The 14,455-nt window shown below is 36.6% G+C and overlaps 3 protein-coding genes across 5 annotated transcripts; 2 read left to right on the top strand and 1 right to left on the bottom strand.

Moving 5' to 3' along the window:
• Nucleotides 1-209: 209 nt before the first annotated feature.
• On the top strand, nucleotides 210-1,434 carry c1qb (complement component 1, q subcomponent, B chain). Its single transcript, XM_067423440.1, has 3 exons — nucleotides 210-385; nucleotides 503-680; nucleotides 801-1,434. The coding sequence occupies exons 1-3, from the start codon at nucleotides 221-223 to the stop codon at nucleotides 1,337-1,339; spliced, it is 882 nt and encodes a 293-aa protein (XP_067279541.1). The 5' UTR covers nucleotides 210-220; the 3' UTR covers nucleotides 1,340-1,434.
• A 1,048-nt stretch (nucleotides 1,435-2,482) lies between these two features.
• On the top strand, nucleotides 2,483-4,974 carry si:dkeyp-69c1.9 (uncharacterized). 3 transcript variants are annotated; one of them, XM_067424361.1, is made up of 5 exons: nucleotides 2,483-2,621; nucleotides 3,257-3,432; nucleotides 3,557-3,679; nucleotides 4,523-4,745; nucleotides 4,839-4,974. In XM_067424361.1, exons 1-5 carry the CDS (start codon nucleotides 2,617-2,619, stop codon nucleotides 4,948-4,950), a joined length of 639 nt encoding a protein of 212 aa, XP_067280462.1. In that variant the 5' UTR covers nucleotides 2,483-2,616; the 3' UTR covers nucleotides 4,951-4,974. The 3 variants fall into 3 exon arrangements, with proteins under 3 accessions (XP_067280462.1, XP_067280461.1, XP_067280460.1); XM_067424360.1 differs by having other exon boundaries at nucleotides 2,491-2,621; nucleotides 3,248-3,432; XM_067424359.1 differs by having other exon boundaries at nucleotides 2,502-2,621; nucleotides 3,236-3,432.
• Nucleotides 4,975-7,005: 2,031 nt separating this feature from the next.
• On the bottom strand, nucleotides 7,006-14,374 carry bud13 (BUD13 homolog). The gene is made up of 11 exons (XM_067423000.1): nucleotides 14,193-14,374; nucleotides 13,960-14,053; nucleotides 13,693-13,774; nucleotides 11,594-11,642; nucleotides 11,237-11,517; nucleotides 10,853-11,142; nucleotides 9,871-9,979; nucleotides 9,641-9,779; nucleotides 9,355-9,545; nucleotides 7,332-7,413; nucleotides 7,006-7,234 (listed from the first exon to the last, which is right to left on the bottom strand). Exons 1-11 carry the CDS (start codon nucleotides 14,333-14,335, stop codon nucleotides 7,141-7,143), a joined length of 1,554 nt encoding a protein of 517 aa, XP_067279101.1. The 5' UTR covers nucleotides 14,336-14,374; the 3' UTR covers nucleotides 7,006-7,140.
• Nucleotides 14,375-14,455: the final 81 nt, after the last annotated feature.

The following is a 14,455-nucleotide window of genomic DNA, read 5'->3' as shown; positions in this document are numbered from 1 at the left end:
ATGGCATCACTGTGAAACCCCATTTTTTGGGGGTGGGGTGGTTCTTCCTGGCACCTTTATTTTTATTTAGGATGCACCCTGAATGTTTTGATCTGTAAACGTTCTAATTTCTCACCATCATTTCCAATTTCTCAGAAAAAGGATATGAAACTTGCAAATATTTGCAAAATAAAATGTCCATAATAATGAAAAAAGTAATCCACGCTTTATCGAGATTCTGATGAATATGTGTTTTGTCACTTCCCTTTATTGTGCAACACTGATCTTCTCCTCTGAAACTGGGAAATCAAACCAGAGCTACAGTACATGCAGAAGAAAAACATTTAATGTAACACTCTTCTTAGCCCTCATCTGTATTTCCAACACTTTCTTGGAAGAGAAAATGGTAAGATAAAACTCTTCTTGTTGGGATAAATCTGTGCTTTGCTTCTGTTTGCAAACTGAATTTTCCAATAAGGTTTAAACTATGCTGTTCATATAGGTTTTCTTTATTTTAAAACAGGCGTTTATCTTCATGTCTGCACATGTATTGCCGCAACTTACAATTTTGTTGTTGCTGGTGGGTTCCTCTGTGTCCGATACATGTGATGGGAACAGGGGTTTCCCTGGAAGACCCGGTATTCCAGGAGTTACTGGTAGCGATGGGAAGGATGGCCCAAAAGGAGAAAAAGGAGATCCAGGTGTAGTAATAGTGCTTTATTTCTATGTGGAAAAACTGCTCATTTATTTTGCTTGACTGTCCTAAATATAGGCTAAAAATCCAATAAATGAAAAAAATCTGGTTGTGTTCATGTTTGCAGGTGATGATGCAGTGCCGATGATTGGGCCAAAAGGGGATCCTGGAATTCCTGGACTCCCGGGCCGGCCTGGTCAGAAGGGGGATGTGGGACTACAAGGTCTGCCGGGGAAAATAGGGCCAAAAGGAGAGAAGGGAGTTTTTGCAGGGGTAGTTTCTCCAAACCAGAATTCAATTTTCTCTTACAAAAAATCTCCTAGTGTACAGAAAATGACTACAGACTCAGTAATTGTCTTTGACATCCCTCTGATCTCAGGGGATGTGGATAAAGAGGGTTTCACTGTGAAAATAACTGGCATGTATTACATCACCTACCACATATCATCCAGCCAGTTTGCCTGCCTAAAAATTCATGTAGGGGAGAAAGAGAAAATCAAGTTCTGTGATTCACATGGTATGGTAATGGTCACTGCAGGATCTGTGGTACTGCCATTGGCAAAGGATGAACTAGTGTTTATAAAGGCCACTCCAGGAAGCTCGATCTCAAGTAAAGATGTTGACTGCACTTTTACAGCCTTCTTGCTTTTCCCACAAAATGGATAAAACTATTTTAACAGCCGCATTCTTACTCTTCCTCAAATCATAATTTGTAACCATTGCTTATCCAATGTTACTTTTGATTAAAAATATAAACTATATTGTTGTTTCTTGATTTATTTTACTGCAAAATATAATTGCATTATATTATGATTAATTGATTTTCTTGGCAGAAAAGAATTTAAGAAAGAATTTTGGAAAGAATTTTGGGGTCAGTATGCAATAAATCAATGCTTATATCCAGCTAGGAGGCATTTAATGTATGCCAAAAAGTAAAGACATTTATAATATTAGAAATATGTATTTAAAAAAAGATTTGAACCTTCTATTCATCAAAGAACCCTGAAAAAAATGATCACGTGTTCACTAACAATGTGACATTTAAAAAAATAATAATAATAAGGATAAGAAGAAATCTTGAAAAACGAATCAACCTAAAGATTTTCTGACGGATCACGTGACACTGAAACCTGGAGTAATGATGCTGAAATTCAGCTTTGCCATCACATGAATATTATTATCAAAATTATTCCATAATATATTCAAACGGAAAACTTCTTTAAAATTGTAACAATCTTCCACTGTTTTACTGAAGCCAGACCCACATCAAGATTTGCTGCCGCTAGGGTGCGTCTAGATTTCTAGGCTACTGTTTTACTTTATTTTGATCAAATTACATGCAGCCTTCTTTCAAAATGGCTTATATGTTTTTTATATAACCTCCCGCATGGCATCGGTAAAAAAATATGTATTTTATATAACGCATAAAAATATATTTTATATATAATATATTTTAAATTAACTATACTCAGCTAACAATTTTGAGTTTCCAGAATGTTCTGAGGAATCTTAGGTCAAGGTTATTTAAAATAATACAGAAAAATACAATTTCTAGAACATTCTGTGATTGGATCCCAAGGAAATAATCAAACCAAACAAAAACATCAGGGGAACCATCTATCAAGAAATTGAGCAGTTTGTAAGCATTTGCTGACACAGAAACCAATTATTTTAAAAGGATTCAGGTTTGATTAAACTAAGTCTCCTGCTGAGCACAAGCACAGCGTCACGTCAGTCTGCGGTATTTATTGCAGAACGCTCATTGTTCTTGAGCTGAGTCCATCACCCTTCAGCTTTCGAAAGAATAGAGCACCCATGGCAACAAGCGCTAACTGAATGTAACAGCACTGTCCGAACATGCAACTGTGCTGCAAGAATGTGACAAAAACAGAAGCTACTAAACTGCTCAGAAATCAAATTTATGCAAAGAAAACGTGTCATGCATGAGGTGAGTTTCAAATCACTACTTTTAATTGTAAGAGAAGTTAGAGAACAAGGTAAAATCATTTTAAACTTCCAAATGTATTTAAATAACTCAGACAATAACTCTCTCTCTCTCTCTCTCTCTCTCTCTCTCTCTCTCTCTCTCTCTCTCTCTCTCTCTCTATATATATATATATATATATATATAGATAGATAGATAGATAGATAGATTATTTTAAACTGTGTTGTAATATTTTCTTATATTTTCTTTATTATTACCATTAATTATTATCATTTATGTTCATCTGTATTATTATGTTATTCGCTTTGGCAATATTATATTTTTACATTCAATAAAGCAATCTTGAATTGAATTGAATTGAATTAAATTGAATTAAATTGAGAGAGAGAGAGAGAGAGAGAGAGAGAGAGAGAGAGAGAGAGAGAGAGAGAGAGAGCATTCAATGTTTTCAATGTTTTTGAGAAAAGTCAGATCTGTAGACATAAAGTTTCTTATTAGCAAATATGAATAATTTAAAGGAGTCTCAAATAATTTAAAGCATGATTCAAATATATGAAACAAATGTATTAATTTATTTAAAACAACAACAAAGTAGTTTATTTTTTATTTTTTACAAGTTACATTTTCAGTCTCAATAGTAGGCCTAACTCAAAGATGACCACTCATGAGAAGACAACCGGCAACCAGCAGAGACTTCTTAGAATCCCGCTTGGTCGTCCGCATAGAACAGATTTATTGCTCCTCAAAAATAGTCAAATGGTGTCGAAACACCCACAAGCCTTTCCAATGCTGGGAGAACTTCCTTCTTTGGCAGGTAACAAATGGAACAATAATTTATTTTTTTCAATCAGGAAACGGAACATCGCATTCACATTCAGATGTTTAAACAAGCTAGTGTCACTTATAAGATGACAAATGATGTTAAATCTTCTCTTCAGGCTTGCTGCTCTACCCTGGTAAGCGGGAAAAGATGGTAACCACAACAGAAAGTGAATTTGGACCCAAAACATGTCCAAAGGTAGAGCCAAAGAAGAGCCTACAGTGCAACCTAACTCTATATGGTATGAAAATCATATAAATAATCAATTAAGTATTTATTAGAAAAGCTAAAAAAAAAAAAACATCTATTGTAAACATATCCAACCTATTTTGGAGATATGAGCCAAATATTATTTTACACAATGCGTTTCTTGACTTATTTCACTGAAATGAAGTTCATTATTAAACAACTGATTTGTTTGGCAGAACAAATTATAGGGCTGGAAAAATATAGAGAAATATAAAAAGTTTGCAGACAACAACAACAAAAAAAAACTATTTATTTGTGGTTGGTTGATTAATTAAATTAATTAATGAATGACCCAATTTATTATTGATTTATTAATTTAATTAATTTCCCAATTTATGTTACAAAAAGTTATTAATTTAATTAATATCTCAATTTATGTTACAAAAAGTTATTAATTTAATTAATATACCAATTTATGTTACTAAAATACTTTAAATCCTTTATTTAGGCATATTCCTAATATTTATATATTATATATTTCTAATTTTCAAAAGATTTCTCTTCCAAATAAATGCTGTTCTTTTGACTTTTTATTTTATTTCCTGGGGTGAAAACGTATCCGTTTAAAAAAAAGTAACAGCACCTTTCCACACTGATCAAAATAAACATTTCTTGAGCAGCAATTCAGCAGCATAGAATGATTTCTGAAGGATCGTGACACTGTAGACTTAAATGCAAATTTTAAAATATTTCAAGACCCAGTTTTGCATAATCATTGCATTTCTGGAAGATATTTAATTAGTATTGATTAGAAAATATATAAAACATCTATTGTAAACTTACCTATGAAACATATTTTGTAGCTCTATACATTATTATTGCTACATAATTGCAGGGGACAGGAGCTTCAGCACAACAAACAGGGAGGATTTCCCTTCTTACAACCTAGATGGCGCTCCAGTTGCGTGGCAGGGTAAAGTCCCAGCAAGAGACAACAAGAGTGGCCAAGCACAGAGATGTTCTCTTTACCAACAGGATTTTCCTGCCCCAAAGACAATCTATAGGAGAAATCAGGTCGTACCTCGTCCAGACAACCTGGCGATCAACACTTCAATGAGGCAAGTGTACAACAACCACTGAACTTATATTCTGTTTATTGTAAAAGTTGTAAATATTGCAAAAGTAATCAAAAATAAATCTATTTTCTATAGAGCTGAATACAGAACAGTTCAGCAAGAGGCTTTCCCAGGCTGGGATGTTTCTATGGACGCCCGTCCAGCTCCTGCCCGACTCAAAAGAACAGATGAAGGCCAAAGAGAATAATAATGGTGCATTTATACACAGTATGCACACTAGAGCTGCAACTAACGATTATTTTTTCTGTCGACTAATCTAACGATTATTTTTTCGATTAGTCGACTAATCTAACGATTAATGCATACGTTACACTAGAGGTGTAACAGTACAGACTGCTCACAGTTCGCTTTGTATCACGGTTTTAGGTTCATGTTTCAGTACAGTTCGGTATTTGCTATGTTCAGGGGAAAAAGGACTACTGTCAAATGAAAATAAAGAAAATAAGAACAGATAACTTAAATAGAAGCAGCAGCACAAATAAATACTATTGAGCAAAGATGAGAACAAAATAAACAATGTTTTTCAGGTTTTTCAGGTAGGTCTAACATTAGTTTTTAGGTAGAGAAATGGAATGAAGTAATCAAAAGTAAAATAACCACACGTTTAACTGTTTAAAATAAAAAAAAATAATCCTTATTAAACTTACAAAAGCTATTCAGTCAGGAGCAGAGTGATGTCTTTATCTTTTGTTTGACATTAGACAGCAGTGAAGGCTACTGCCCCTTTAAGACCCACGGATAGTCGTTGTATTTTCTGTATAAAGTTCACTTAAGGCATAGAGTAGGCTATGACATTTTGACATACTTTTTGAGAGTTTGTCCGTTTAAGCACAGGATTTGAAAGATAACTCAATATTTGCGCGCTTTGGGACGAGTGCACACAAAGACAGATCTTCTCATTCGAGTCTCCTGGCTACACGGGTGATGACGGTGAAAATGACTGATCATATTCGGACATACAGCAGCACTCGCATGCGTTTTATAAAGTTTACAAAGAGAGACCGTTTTGCCCACGTTTTTCTTTTATTATCGCTGTTGTAGTGTATACCTGAGGAGTCAGCACGTGTATCCATCGACAGAAACATGCATACAGCATTATTTTCAAGTTACAACCCATATTAAAGATGCGTCATCAGGTGTGAGATGATGACCCGCGGTGTAAGTGCGTCCCCGCAACTTTTGCTCGGGATCCCGGTTGGGAAACACTGGTCTGTATTGATTGACACCGCGCTGGTTTGTTTAGAATTATATGAGCGCCGTGACCGCGCGCTGCCGCGTGATGAAGGCGTGTCGCAACTCTGTTATTCAACTGTTCTGGTTTTAAAAGCTATGTCATACTAAATGCGCCAAAATGCAATAAAACTTGTTTTACGGTCGAATGCAACGCGCGTGTGTGTGTGTGAGTGAGTAAGAGACGCGCAAAAGGGCGGAGAGAGAACTTAAGGAAACGCAGCTAAACGAATATGCGTGCGTCTTTTAAATAGCGTAAAAATGAATGAATGACGAATGTGGCGGCCGTTATTGATTATGTGGCAGTCCGCCACAAATTAGTCTATGTGTGGGAAACACTGTTTGGCTCTGTTTAAAGTATTCCCATACTTTTGATATTCGCGGTCTAGGTTTTTGTGATAGAACCAGGAGCAGAAGCCAACATTACGCAAGATGAACGTCTGACACGACGCGTCGACGCATTTCACGAGCGTCGACGTATTTCCGTAGTCGACGTCATCGATGACGTCGACGCGTCGTTGCAGCACTAATGCACACAGACAAAAATGATAACTTTAAATAATGAATTTGCATTATTCAGCCTATATATATATATGCTGATATATATATATATATATATATAGGCTGAATAATGCATATATACACACACACACACACACACACACACAGTAGAGAACATTGAATTGGATGTATTAAATTAAATTAAGTGACAGTAAAGAGACTTATAATGTTATAAAAAATGTCTTTCAAATACATGTTTTTTTCATTATTCATTATTTTCATTCATATTAAGAATGTTCTATTCATTTACATTCAAATAAAATAAATTAAAAATTAATTAATTAATTAAAAAAATTTTTTAGCAAAAACTGCATTTATTTATTTTTTATTTTTAAAGTTTTAGATATAATTAATGTGGCCTGCATCTATAGCCTGTCTCTAAATTTGTTATTTAAATTTGTTGTTAATTAATACATTTTTTGCTTTAAAATGACCGACAACGTAAAACAGATTTATTAAAAAAGTAGCATTTAATAAGGAAAGTGTGTTTTTTGTACACAGTAGGGCTGATAACTGCACACAAAATGTCTTGCTTTTTGATCAAAAGTCCTGGTTTATGATGGCACATCTGGCTCTCTGTCGACATCTACATGTCTTCCACACTCCACTTGTACGCCATCTCTTGGACAGCTTTCTTATCTGCCATCCTAGAGTACCGCTTCTGCTCAAAACCGTTGGACCTAAAGAATCATAGGAAAAGTCCATTAAACCATTGTCTTAGGTTAACGTTGGGATGCTACGAGTTTAAGGTGAAATTTATCCATCTAAACCTCTTACCTGTCAACTCCATCCCAGCGATACCCTGGCATAAGGTTAAAGCGATTCGGAGGTGGGGGCGGACCTTTGTAACGAGGTTTTTCTGGTGAAAACAGGCAAATGTAAATGATTACGATTACTATTGTGATCTGACTGGGCTGGTTTTCAGATAAATCTCTGTAGTTTATACTCTTAGAGAAATGATAAACTAAAAACAAAACAAAAACACAAAAGTAATTGCAATTAGGGGTGTACCGATACACCAATGCCACGGTTCGGTTCATATCATGGTTTTGGAGGAACGATTCGGTTCGGTTCGGTTCGCTGTGGAAGCAAGGTTCATGGGCACCATTAATAATATCACTAGATTCACTTTCAACTTAATAACAACAACCCTAACTTATTAAATTGATCTTTATTAACTGGCTTCACGTTTTCTTTAGAACAGAAACACATCAATTATATGAATAATACTGATGAATAAAAAGGTAAAGCTATTAAATAGCAGTTTCTGTTAATACAATAAATTAGCCACCACACTAATCTAAAATAAAGTGCCAATTTGGGGTTATGGAAACAAACGTTACCATGGCAAATATGAAACATGAAAACTGCCCCTGGTCATCAGAATGAACATCATACCAGCATGCAAGTGCTGTATTGGTACTTTACATTTATTGAATGACTTAAGAATTGACAACATAATGTTGCATGCTCATATTCTACGTCCCAATTCGCCTACTTATACTACGTCCTAAAAGTATGTACTCTTTTTGTGAATAAAAAGTATTTACTTTTTTGAGTGTGAAGCAGAAAAGTATGCAAGCTTCGGGACTTACTATTTCGCCATCTTTAACGGACTCTGATGCTTACGTGCATCCCGTCACCGTTTATCTGCCCTGTCAATCATCGTCAGATTCGTCACAGTTCAAATCCTCCATATTCAGTTTCATTTCTTACTGTATCGGAGAGAAATGTAGCCGCACGTTGATCTGCCATTTGTGGGTCTTTAATGCAGAGACTCTCCTCGTGGTTGCAGTTTAAATATAATGATGCATTTAAAAGTTAATGGCCAAACGTGTCATTACAAAAGTTCACAATGCTGCTGCAGGTGAAATATAATGTGCATAACACTGAATAAATATATTTTTTGTCAGGTACTTTTTGTAAATATTGATAGTTGGTCACTCAAACCCCTTTATCTAAACTTCTCTACTTAACCGCCGGACTCGAACATCCGCCATGTTTGTAGTTTTTAATGCTTTTTATTCGCGTTTGTAGTTCTAATCGAATCCCCGTCCACCTCGCAGTGGGTTGTGGGCAATATCAGCCATTGGAGTGCCCATCGATTCATACTTCGAATTCGGACCGGAAATAGTAAACCATCCGGGAATCTTTGGAATACTCTTTTCAACATACTATGATTTGGGACATACTAATTCTATTTTCGAATACTATTTAGTATGGATAGTATGCGAATTGGGACGCAGGGATAGTTTCTCTTGCACTTTATATACAGTGTGCGCTACGAGCACAGTGTAACGGCTGACATGACAGGAAAGTGGTTTTTTGAGGTTTGAGAGATTTTTTATTTCGTAAAAAGCTATGAAAATCATGATTTTGCTGGGACTCCAAGGTAGCATTTTGCCTACCTGACTAAATGGGGAAACTGGCTCTTTGTCCTTCCACTATGCACTTGAGCGATCACCCAAGTCATGTGACAGGCACTTAGAAGACAAAAGTTAGTGTATATTTAATAAATAATATTATTATTATAATTATTCTTATTAAAAATACAGCTCTTAGTTGTTAAAAGTGTACCAATTACTATTTAAACAAATATCAAGGAAGAAAAAAATATTTTGTTGCACAAGGTGAAGTGAGAGCTGGGCCGGGGGCATGTTTGGTTGGTCATGAGAGTATCACGGTTCGTATCGTGAGTGGTGTATTGCAGTTTTTCGGTTCGGTTTGAATATTGTTACACCCTTAATAGCAATCATTAACAACAGGGATCACTAGCAGCAATTTGGACATTATTCCTCACCATTGATTCCTTTTAATTTAGCATTCTTGTCTTTCTTCTTGCGAAGCATAGCTGCCATCGGGTCTCCGTCTCTTTCTTGCTCCCTCAGCATGCGATCGAGGTCTTCATCGTCGATGTGTCTCGCTAGCGGCTTCTGAGCCTCCCGCATGGCATCGGTTAAGTTCTGCTGCTGCATTTCACCCTGAGCAAGCCTGAAAAAAGACAGAGCAGATGTCAAAGCGGAAATGAGCAAAAAGTCACACACTGAAAAAATAACTACATTTGAACACCACTAAATAGACCTCACCCTTTTCCCCATTGTGCATATTTCTCATCCTTCTCTGCCTTTTCTCCAGCTTTCCTGCTAAGCTCGTCTCTCTCCAACTTCAGGTTACGTATCTTACCCGACTTGTCTCGAAAAGTCGTCTCCGCATTTCTGGAAGCCTCTGAGAGAACAAAAAACATTAATGTTCAAGTGTTAAGATAATAAAACAATACTTTCTAATACACAACATTATCAATGGCTTTTCATTAAACCTTCAAGAGGCTGGTTGCGTTTTTCCTTTCTGCGAATTTCTTCTTGTTCTTTCCTCAAAATGTCGACAGACACAAGCCCTGCAGCTCCTCCAGAGAGCATTCGAGGGGCCTAAAAGCAAGAACAGTAAAAGTCTCAACATAAGGACCCATACTACAATACTTCAATCCAAAAGAAAAAGAAAAGTATTGTGTATATTTGCTTATTTAATCCACAAATTGGGTGTTTCTTAAAGGCACAGCCACAACAACAAAAAAACATTTTATTTTAAAAGGTCAGTTTCTTGAGCAATAAATCATCATATTAGAATGATTCGTAAAGGATCATGTGACACTGAAGACTGGAGTATTGATGCTCAAAATTCAGCTTTTCTATCACAGGAATAGAAGACATTTTAAAATATATTCAAATAGAAAACAGTTATTTTATATTTTAATAATATTTCACAATATTACAGCTTTTTTTGTATTTCTAATAACACAAATTCAGCCTTGGTGAGCAGAAGAGACTTCTTTAAAAACATACAAAAATCTTACAGATCTAAAACTTTTGATTTTTTTTTTTCCTTTACGAAATTGTTTAATGCAACATTCTATATGTATATAGGTGTATTTGGGTTGTTTTAAATGTTTTAAAAAATATTTAAAATATCAGAGTTGTTTGTGGTGGGGTAAATTAAACGCGATATGCGGTGACGTCACAATCGCGTTGCATTGTGGTATATGAAGCTGCCTGAAGTGTACATATAAAGTAGACTCGCTCTCTCTGTCAAAATCGAGGGAGCAAGGGTCTGTCCATATTAAACTTTGTCCACTTCATGAAGTGGAACACACTTCAAAATGGCGGCAGGCATTCCCCCGAGGGGAAGTGCTTAGAGAAGTTTGCAAGTGCGTGTCTAATAGTGGAGTGGAACGCAGCACAGGAACTGAGTTTTGCACCCCCACATTAATATAAAGAACCCTCCAATATGAACCCCAAACTTACCGCAGGTCCATCAGGAGAGCGTGTCCTCCGTGGAGGAGACAGGTCTGCGTCTGATTCGCGTCCTCCCTGAGGCTTCTTCCTGGGAGGAGAGAGATCTGAATCTGAACCTCTTCCACCCAGGCCTCTCTTTCGGGGTGGAGACAGACCAGAATCCGAGCCCCGTTGTCCGTGAGGACGTCTGCGAGGAGGCGACTGATCGGAGTCTGAGCCTTTGCCTGTCCGGGCTCGTCTCCTGGGCGGCGAAAGGTCCCCTGAAGCAGCAGCTTTTGCCTTTTTTCTGTGTGGGGAATCTGAAGATATTCATTTTAAGTTATAAAAGCCAAATAATTTTGATGATATTTATTGTGCAAATGTTGTTTCTGATTAGTGGATGGATTTTCATACCTTTATCATGCTTCCGTTGAGTTCTGGACGGTGAGCTTTTTTGGCTCTTTCTTGGAGGTGAAGGTGACGAGGAGTCATGCCATCTGTTTTTGTTGTCGGTTCTGTCTCTCTGAGGTGAAAGGTCTGGCGAATCAAGACGACCTCTTCTCAGAGGTGAGAGATCCGGCGAGTCGTGCCGAGTCCTCTTGGGCGAGAGGTCAGGGGAATCGTGCCGCACCCTCGGTATAGAAGAACTCTCCGGGGAATCATGTCGCACTCCACGACCTCTGTCAGTGTCCGAGCTAAACAAAGCAACATTACTTATACTCTCAATGCAGTAATGATCTTAATAAGAGCAAAAGGAGAAAGGACAGTTACCTTCTTTCTAAGGTGGAGTCCTGAGTTTCTTGGAGATCTTGCTCTGTTGCTAAGACACGAATTAGAAGGATTAGGGCTGGACGATATATATATATCAAAATGACACAAATGTACATATCACGATACGCATATCGCAACAGCGTATAAATCAAAAATATTTAATCGTGATTAATCGCATATTGTCATGAGTTAACTCACGATTAAGCGCAATTTAATCACACATTTTTATCAGTTCTAAATGTACCTTAAATTAATGTTTGTAAGTTTTTAATACTCTAATCAACACGAGTAGGAATATAGTGCGGCCCCTTTAAGAGCTGGAATATAGTGTGGCCCCTTTAAAGAGATGTGCGTTTTACTATTGAACTACTGGTATTTTTTGTGTGTGCCCACTGAACTGTGCCGCGATTCACATGGACAGTGTGAGGAACGCAGACTCAGAAGCGCTCTTGTTCAGAAAAGTAACCAGCGTATTCATTTGAGCCGATTGTAATGTATTTAATTCAATAAAACACATGTAACTGGTGATGGTGGTGTTAATGATTTACCTCGGATATGAGCGAGAGCGAGCTTGCAGTGCATCGTGCTCGGACTGCAGAGAATGTGTGAAAAAAGACCTGAAGTCTAATAAAAGTTAAACAGAAAATATGGTAGCGTATGTAGGCTATAACACTTGTTTCAGAGTAAAGTTATTGTTAACCCTTTTCTTTCCCTATTAATGTTTGCTGCTGCATCATTTACGTCTATGTTTGATCTCAATTTCTCCAACTACGGGCCATGTATCAAATAGAAAATGCGCACTGCGTTAATAAAATTAGTGTGGTTAAAATGAATTTGCGCTAACGCGTTATTAACGCATTAATTTTGACAGCCCTAATTAAAAAGTATTAAAATTACTTGTTTTATAAATGTTTTATATATTTACGTTATTTTATTTTTGTATGCATTGTCTCTTTCAGGTTTTTTGAAGAGACACTGCCCCTCTTTCCTCCTTCTTGACAACCTACATTTAGAATAATAGCTTTGATTAATGATAAAAAAGGTTTAAAAATCGCGCTTGTTTGGATTGCTTTTCCTGCCATGGCTCGAGCCACAGGCTGTCACTGAATGACCCATCTGGTTCGCGATTATAGATACAAACTTATTGTATTTTACATTTACAATGAGCATAATTACAACAAAAATAAAAAAGGACACAGCGTTCCAAATGATGAACAGTCAAGCAAAACATGCCACCCATAGCAGCGCGATATGGCAACGACATTTCAGACTGACAGATACAAGATAAACAGGACTTTTCCGCCATGTGTTACTTTTTTGTACACGAATATTGATTATAATTCAAATTCTGTTTTATTGGCCACAATATTAATGATTAATGATTGTCGAGAGGAGCACTATTGATTTTTTTTGTGCGCAAAAAGGGCAGAGGCTCGAAGTCGAACCTCCAAAGCCCTCCCCTCTGCAGTGCACTTGCCTGGTGTGCGTAAAGCCTTGTTTAGCCTTGTAACGTTACGTGTCCATGGTCCTGTCAGAAAATGCGGCGAAATCTCCGACACGGCGTTAATAGGCTAAATTGACAGGGTCGGTCGGGTTACGGCAAACAAGAATATTTTTAAGGATGGCCCCACCCCAACTTTCAGGTGTTTTTGGTTAAGGTTTAGGTTGATATTACTATATATTACCAAGTTGTACAAAAAGTTTTTCAAATATTGTCATTTTTTTGTTTTGTTTACATTGATATTAAAATTACATTGCCAGACTTGTGACATTACTTTTTATGTACTGCTTAAATACTGCTGCTTTTTATGTTAGTTGTAGTGATGCTTTCTTTTCCCAGAAAGAATGTGAAACATAAACATACAGTTATATAATTTTCAGTTTTTAAATACTTTAAAATATTATTTAAATTGATTTTACACACTTAAAGCAATATCATCTCATATCAGAGAAATCTGATTTCTCAATGTTAACTGGTCTCTGAATTTTTTTCTGAGCTATAAATTACTAAGTTTAGGGTCAGACGTCAGAACGAGTTTTAAAAATGCAGCCATGACTAATTAAATTGTACAAAAACTCATAAAGTATTAATGTCTTACCGCCCAAAACTTTCCACTTGCTGGTTTGAAATACCTCGAGCATTTTAATCTCATCTGGGCGTTCATCTATCACGTCTGCAATCTAAAAAAAGAAGAAGGATTTTGACCAAGACATTTAACACTGCTGCTGAGTTATACATGCAATCCATGTTCCATAGTACTTTTCTGATAGTGATGATCACTAAAGACCAGACTACAATATAGGGTTTATGATGGCTATGAAGGTGTTAATAAGACTTCACATAGATAAAACGTCCTATTACACACCACAGGCGCCTCATCGTCGTCTTCTTCTTTATTTTCTTCTTCGTTATTAGCAGCAAGTTGCCTCCAGTCAATGTCATCATCCACAATTTTCATCCTGTAGTTTATAATGAAAATTTAGCTGCTTGAGCACTATGACCAATGATTAGAAATCGAATTGCTGTGTATGCAGCAAACTCTGTAAGCATGTCATTATGTGTAGCGATTACATTGAGCTAAAATCTAAACATATTTACCCTCTCCCCGTGGGTTTCGGCCGTTTCTTCTTAACCTTCTTTTCTTTAGACTTTTTACCAGCTTCATCATTTGATAAATACCGTTTAAGGTAATCTGCCTTGGTGAACGCAGAACCTTTGCTAATGCCTGTGGATGTCGCCATCTTGTTTATGTATTACGTCACTGAACGGACGCTGCTAAGGGACAAAAATCACAACGAAATCATTTTGGAATAAAATAAAATTCTGTGACAGAATAGAAATAAGTCTGGCTTCTTCGATAA

This window comes from Pseudorasbora parva, chromosome 18 (assembly GCF_024679245.1).
Source record: "Pseudorasbora parva isolate DD20220531a chromosome 18, ASM2467924v1, whole genome shotgun sequence".
Classification (NCBI taxonomy): domain Eukaryota; kingdom Metazoa; phylum Chordata; class Actinopteri; order Cypriniformes; family Gobionidae; genus Pseudorasbora; species Pseudorasbora parva.
The sequence above is the reverse complement of the archived record's forward strand: the minus strand, read 5'-3'. Positions and strand labels throughout refer to the sequence as shown.

Bases quoted from the DNA above. Each gene is read 5' to 3' on its own strand.
- si:dkeyp-69c1.9 (XM_067424359.1), top strand. The intron at 3,433-3,556 runs GTAACAAATGGA...TCTTCTCTTCAG, and splicing joins AGAACTTCCTTCTTTGGCAG to GCTTGCTGCTCTACCCTGGT. The intron at 3,680-4,522 runs GTATGAAAATCA...ACATAATTGCAG, and splicing joins GTGCAACCTAACTCTATATG to GGGACAGGAGCTTCAGCACA.
- c1qb (XM_067423440.1), top strand. From the start codon at position 221: ATGAATATGTGTTTTGTCACTTCCCTTTATTGTGCAACACTGATCTTC. The intron at 386-502 runs GTAAGATAAAAC...ATTTTAAAACAG, and splicing joins CTTTCTTGGAAGAGAAAATG to GCGTTTATCTTCATGTCTGC. The intron at 681-800 runs GTGTAGTAATAG...TCATGTTTGCAG, and splicing joins AGGAGAAAAAGGAGATCCAG to GTGATGATGCAGTGCCGATG.
- bud13 (XM_067423000.1), bottom strand. From the start codon at position 14,335: ATGGCGACATCCACAGGCATTAGCAAAGGTTCTGCGTTCACCAAGGCA. The intron at 11,518-11,593 runs GTAACTGTCCTT...TGCTTTGTTTAG, and splicing joins GACTCCACCTTAGAAAGAAG to CTCGGACACTGACAGAGGTC. The intron at 9,980-10,852 runs GTAAGTTTGGGG...TCTTGCTTTTAG, and splicing joins GCTCTCCTGATGGACCTGCG to GCCCCTCGAATGCTCTCTGG.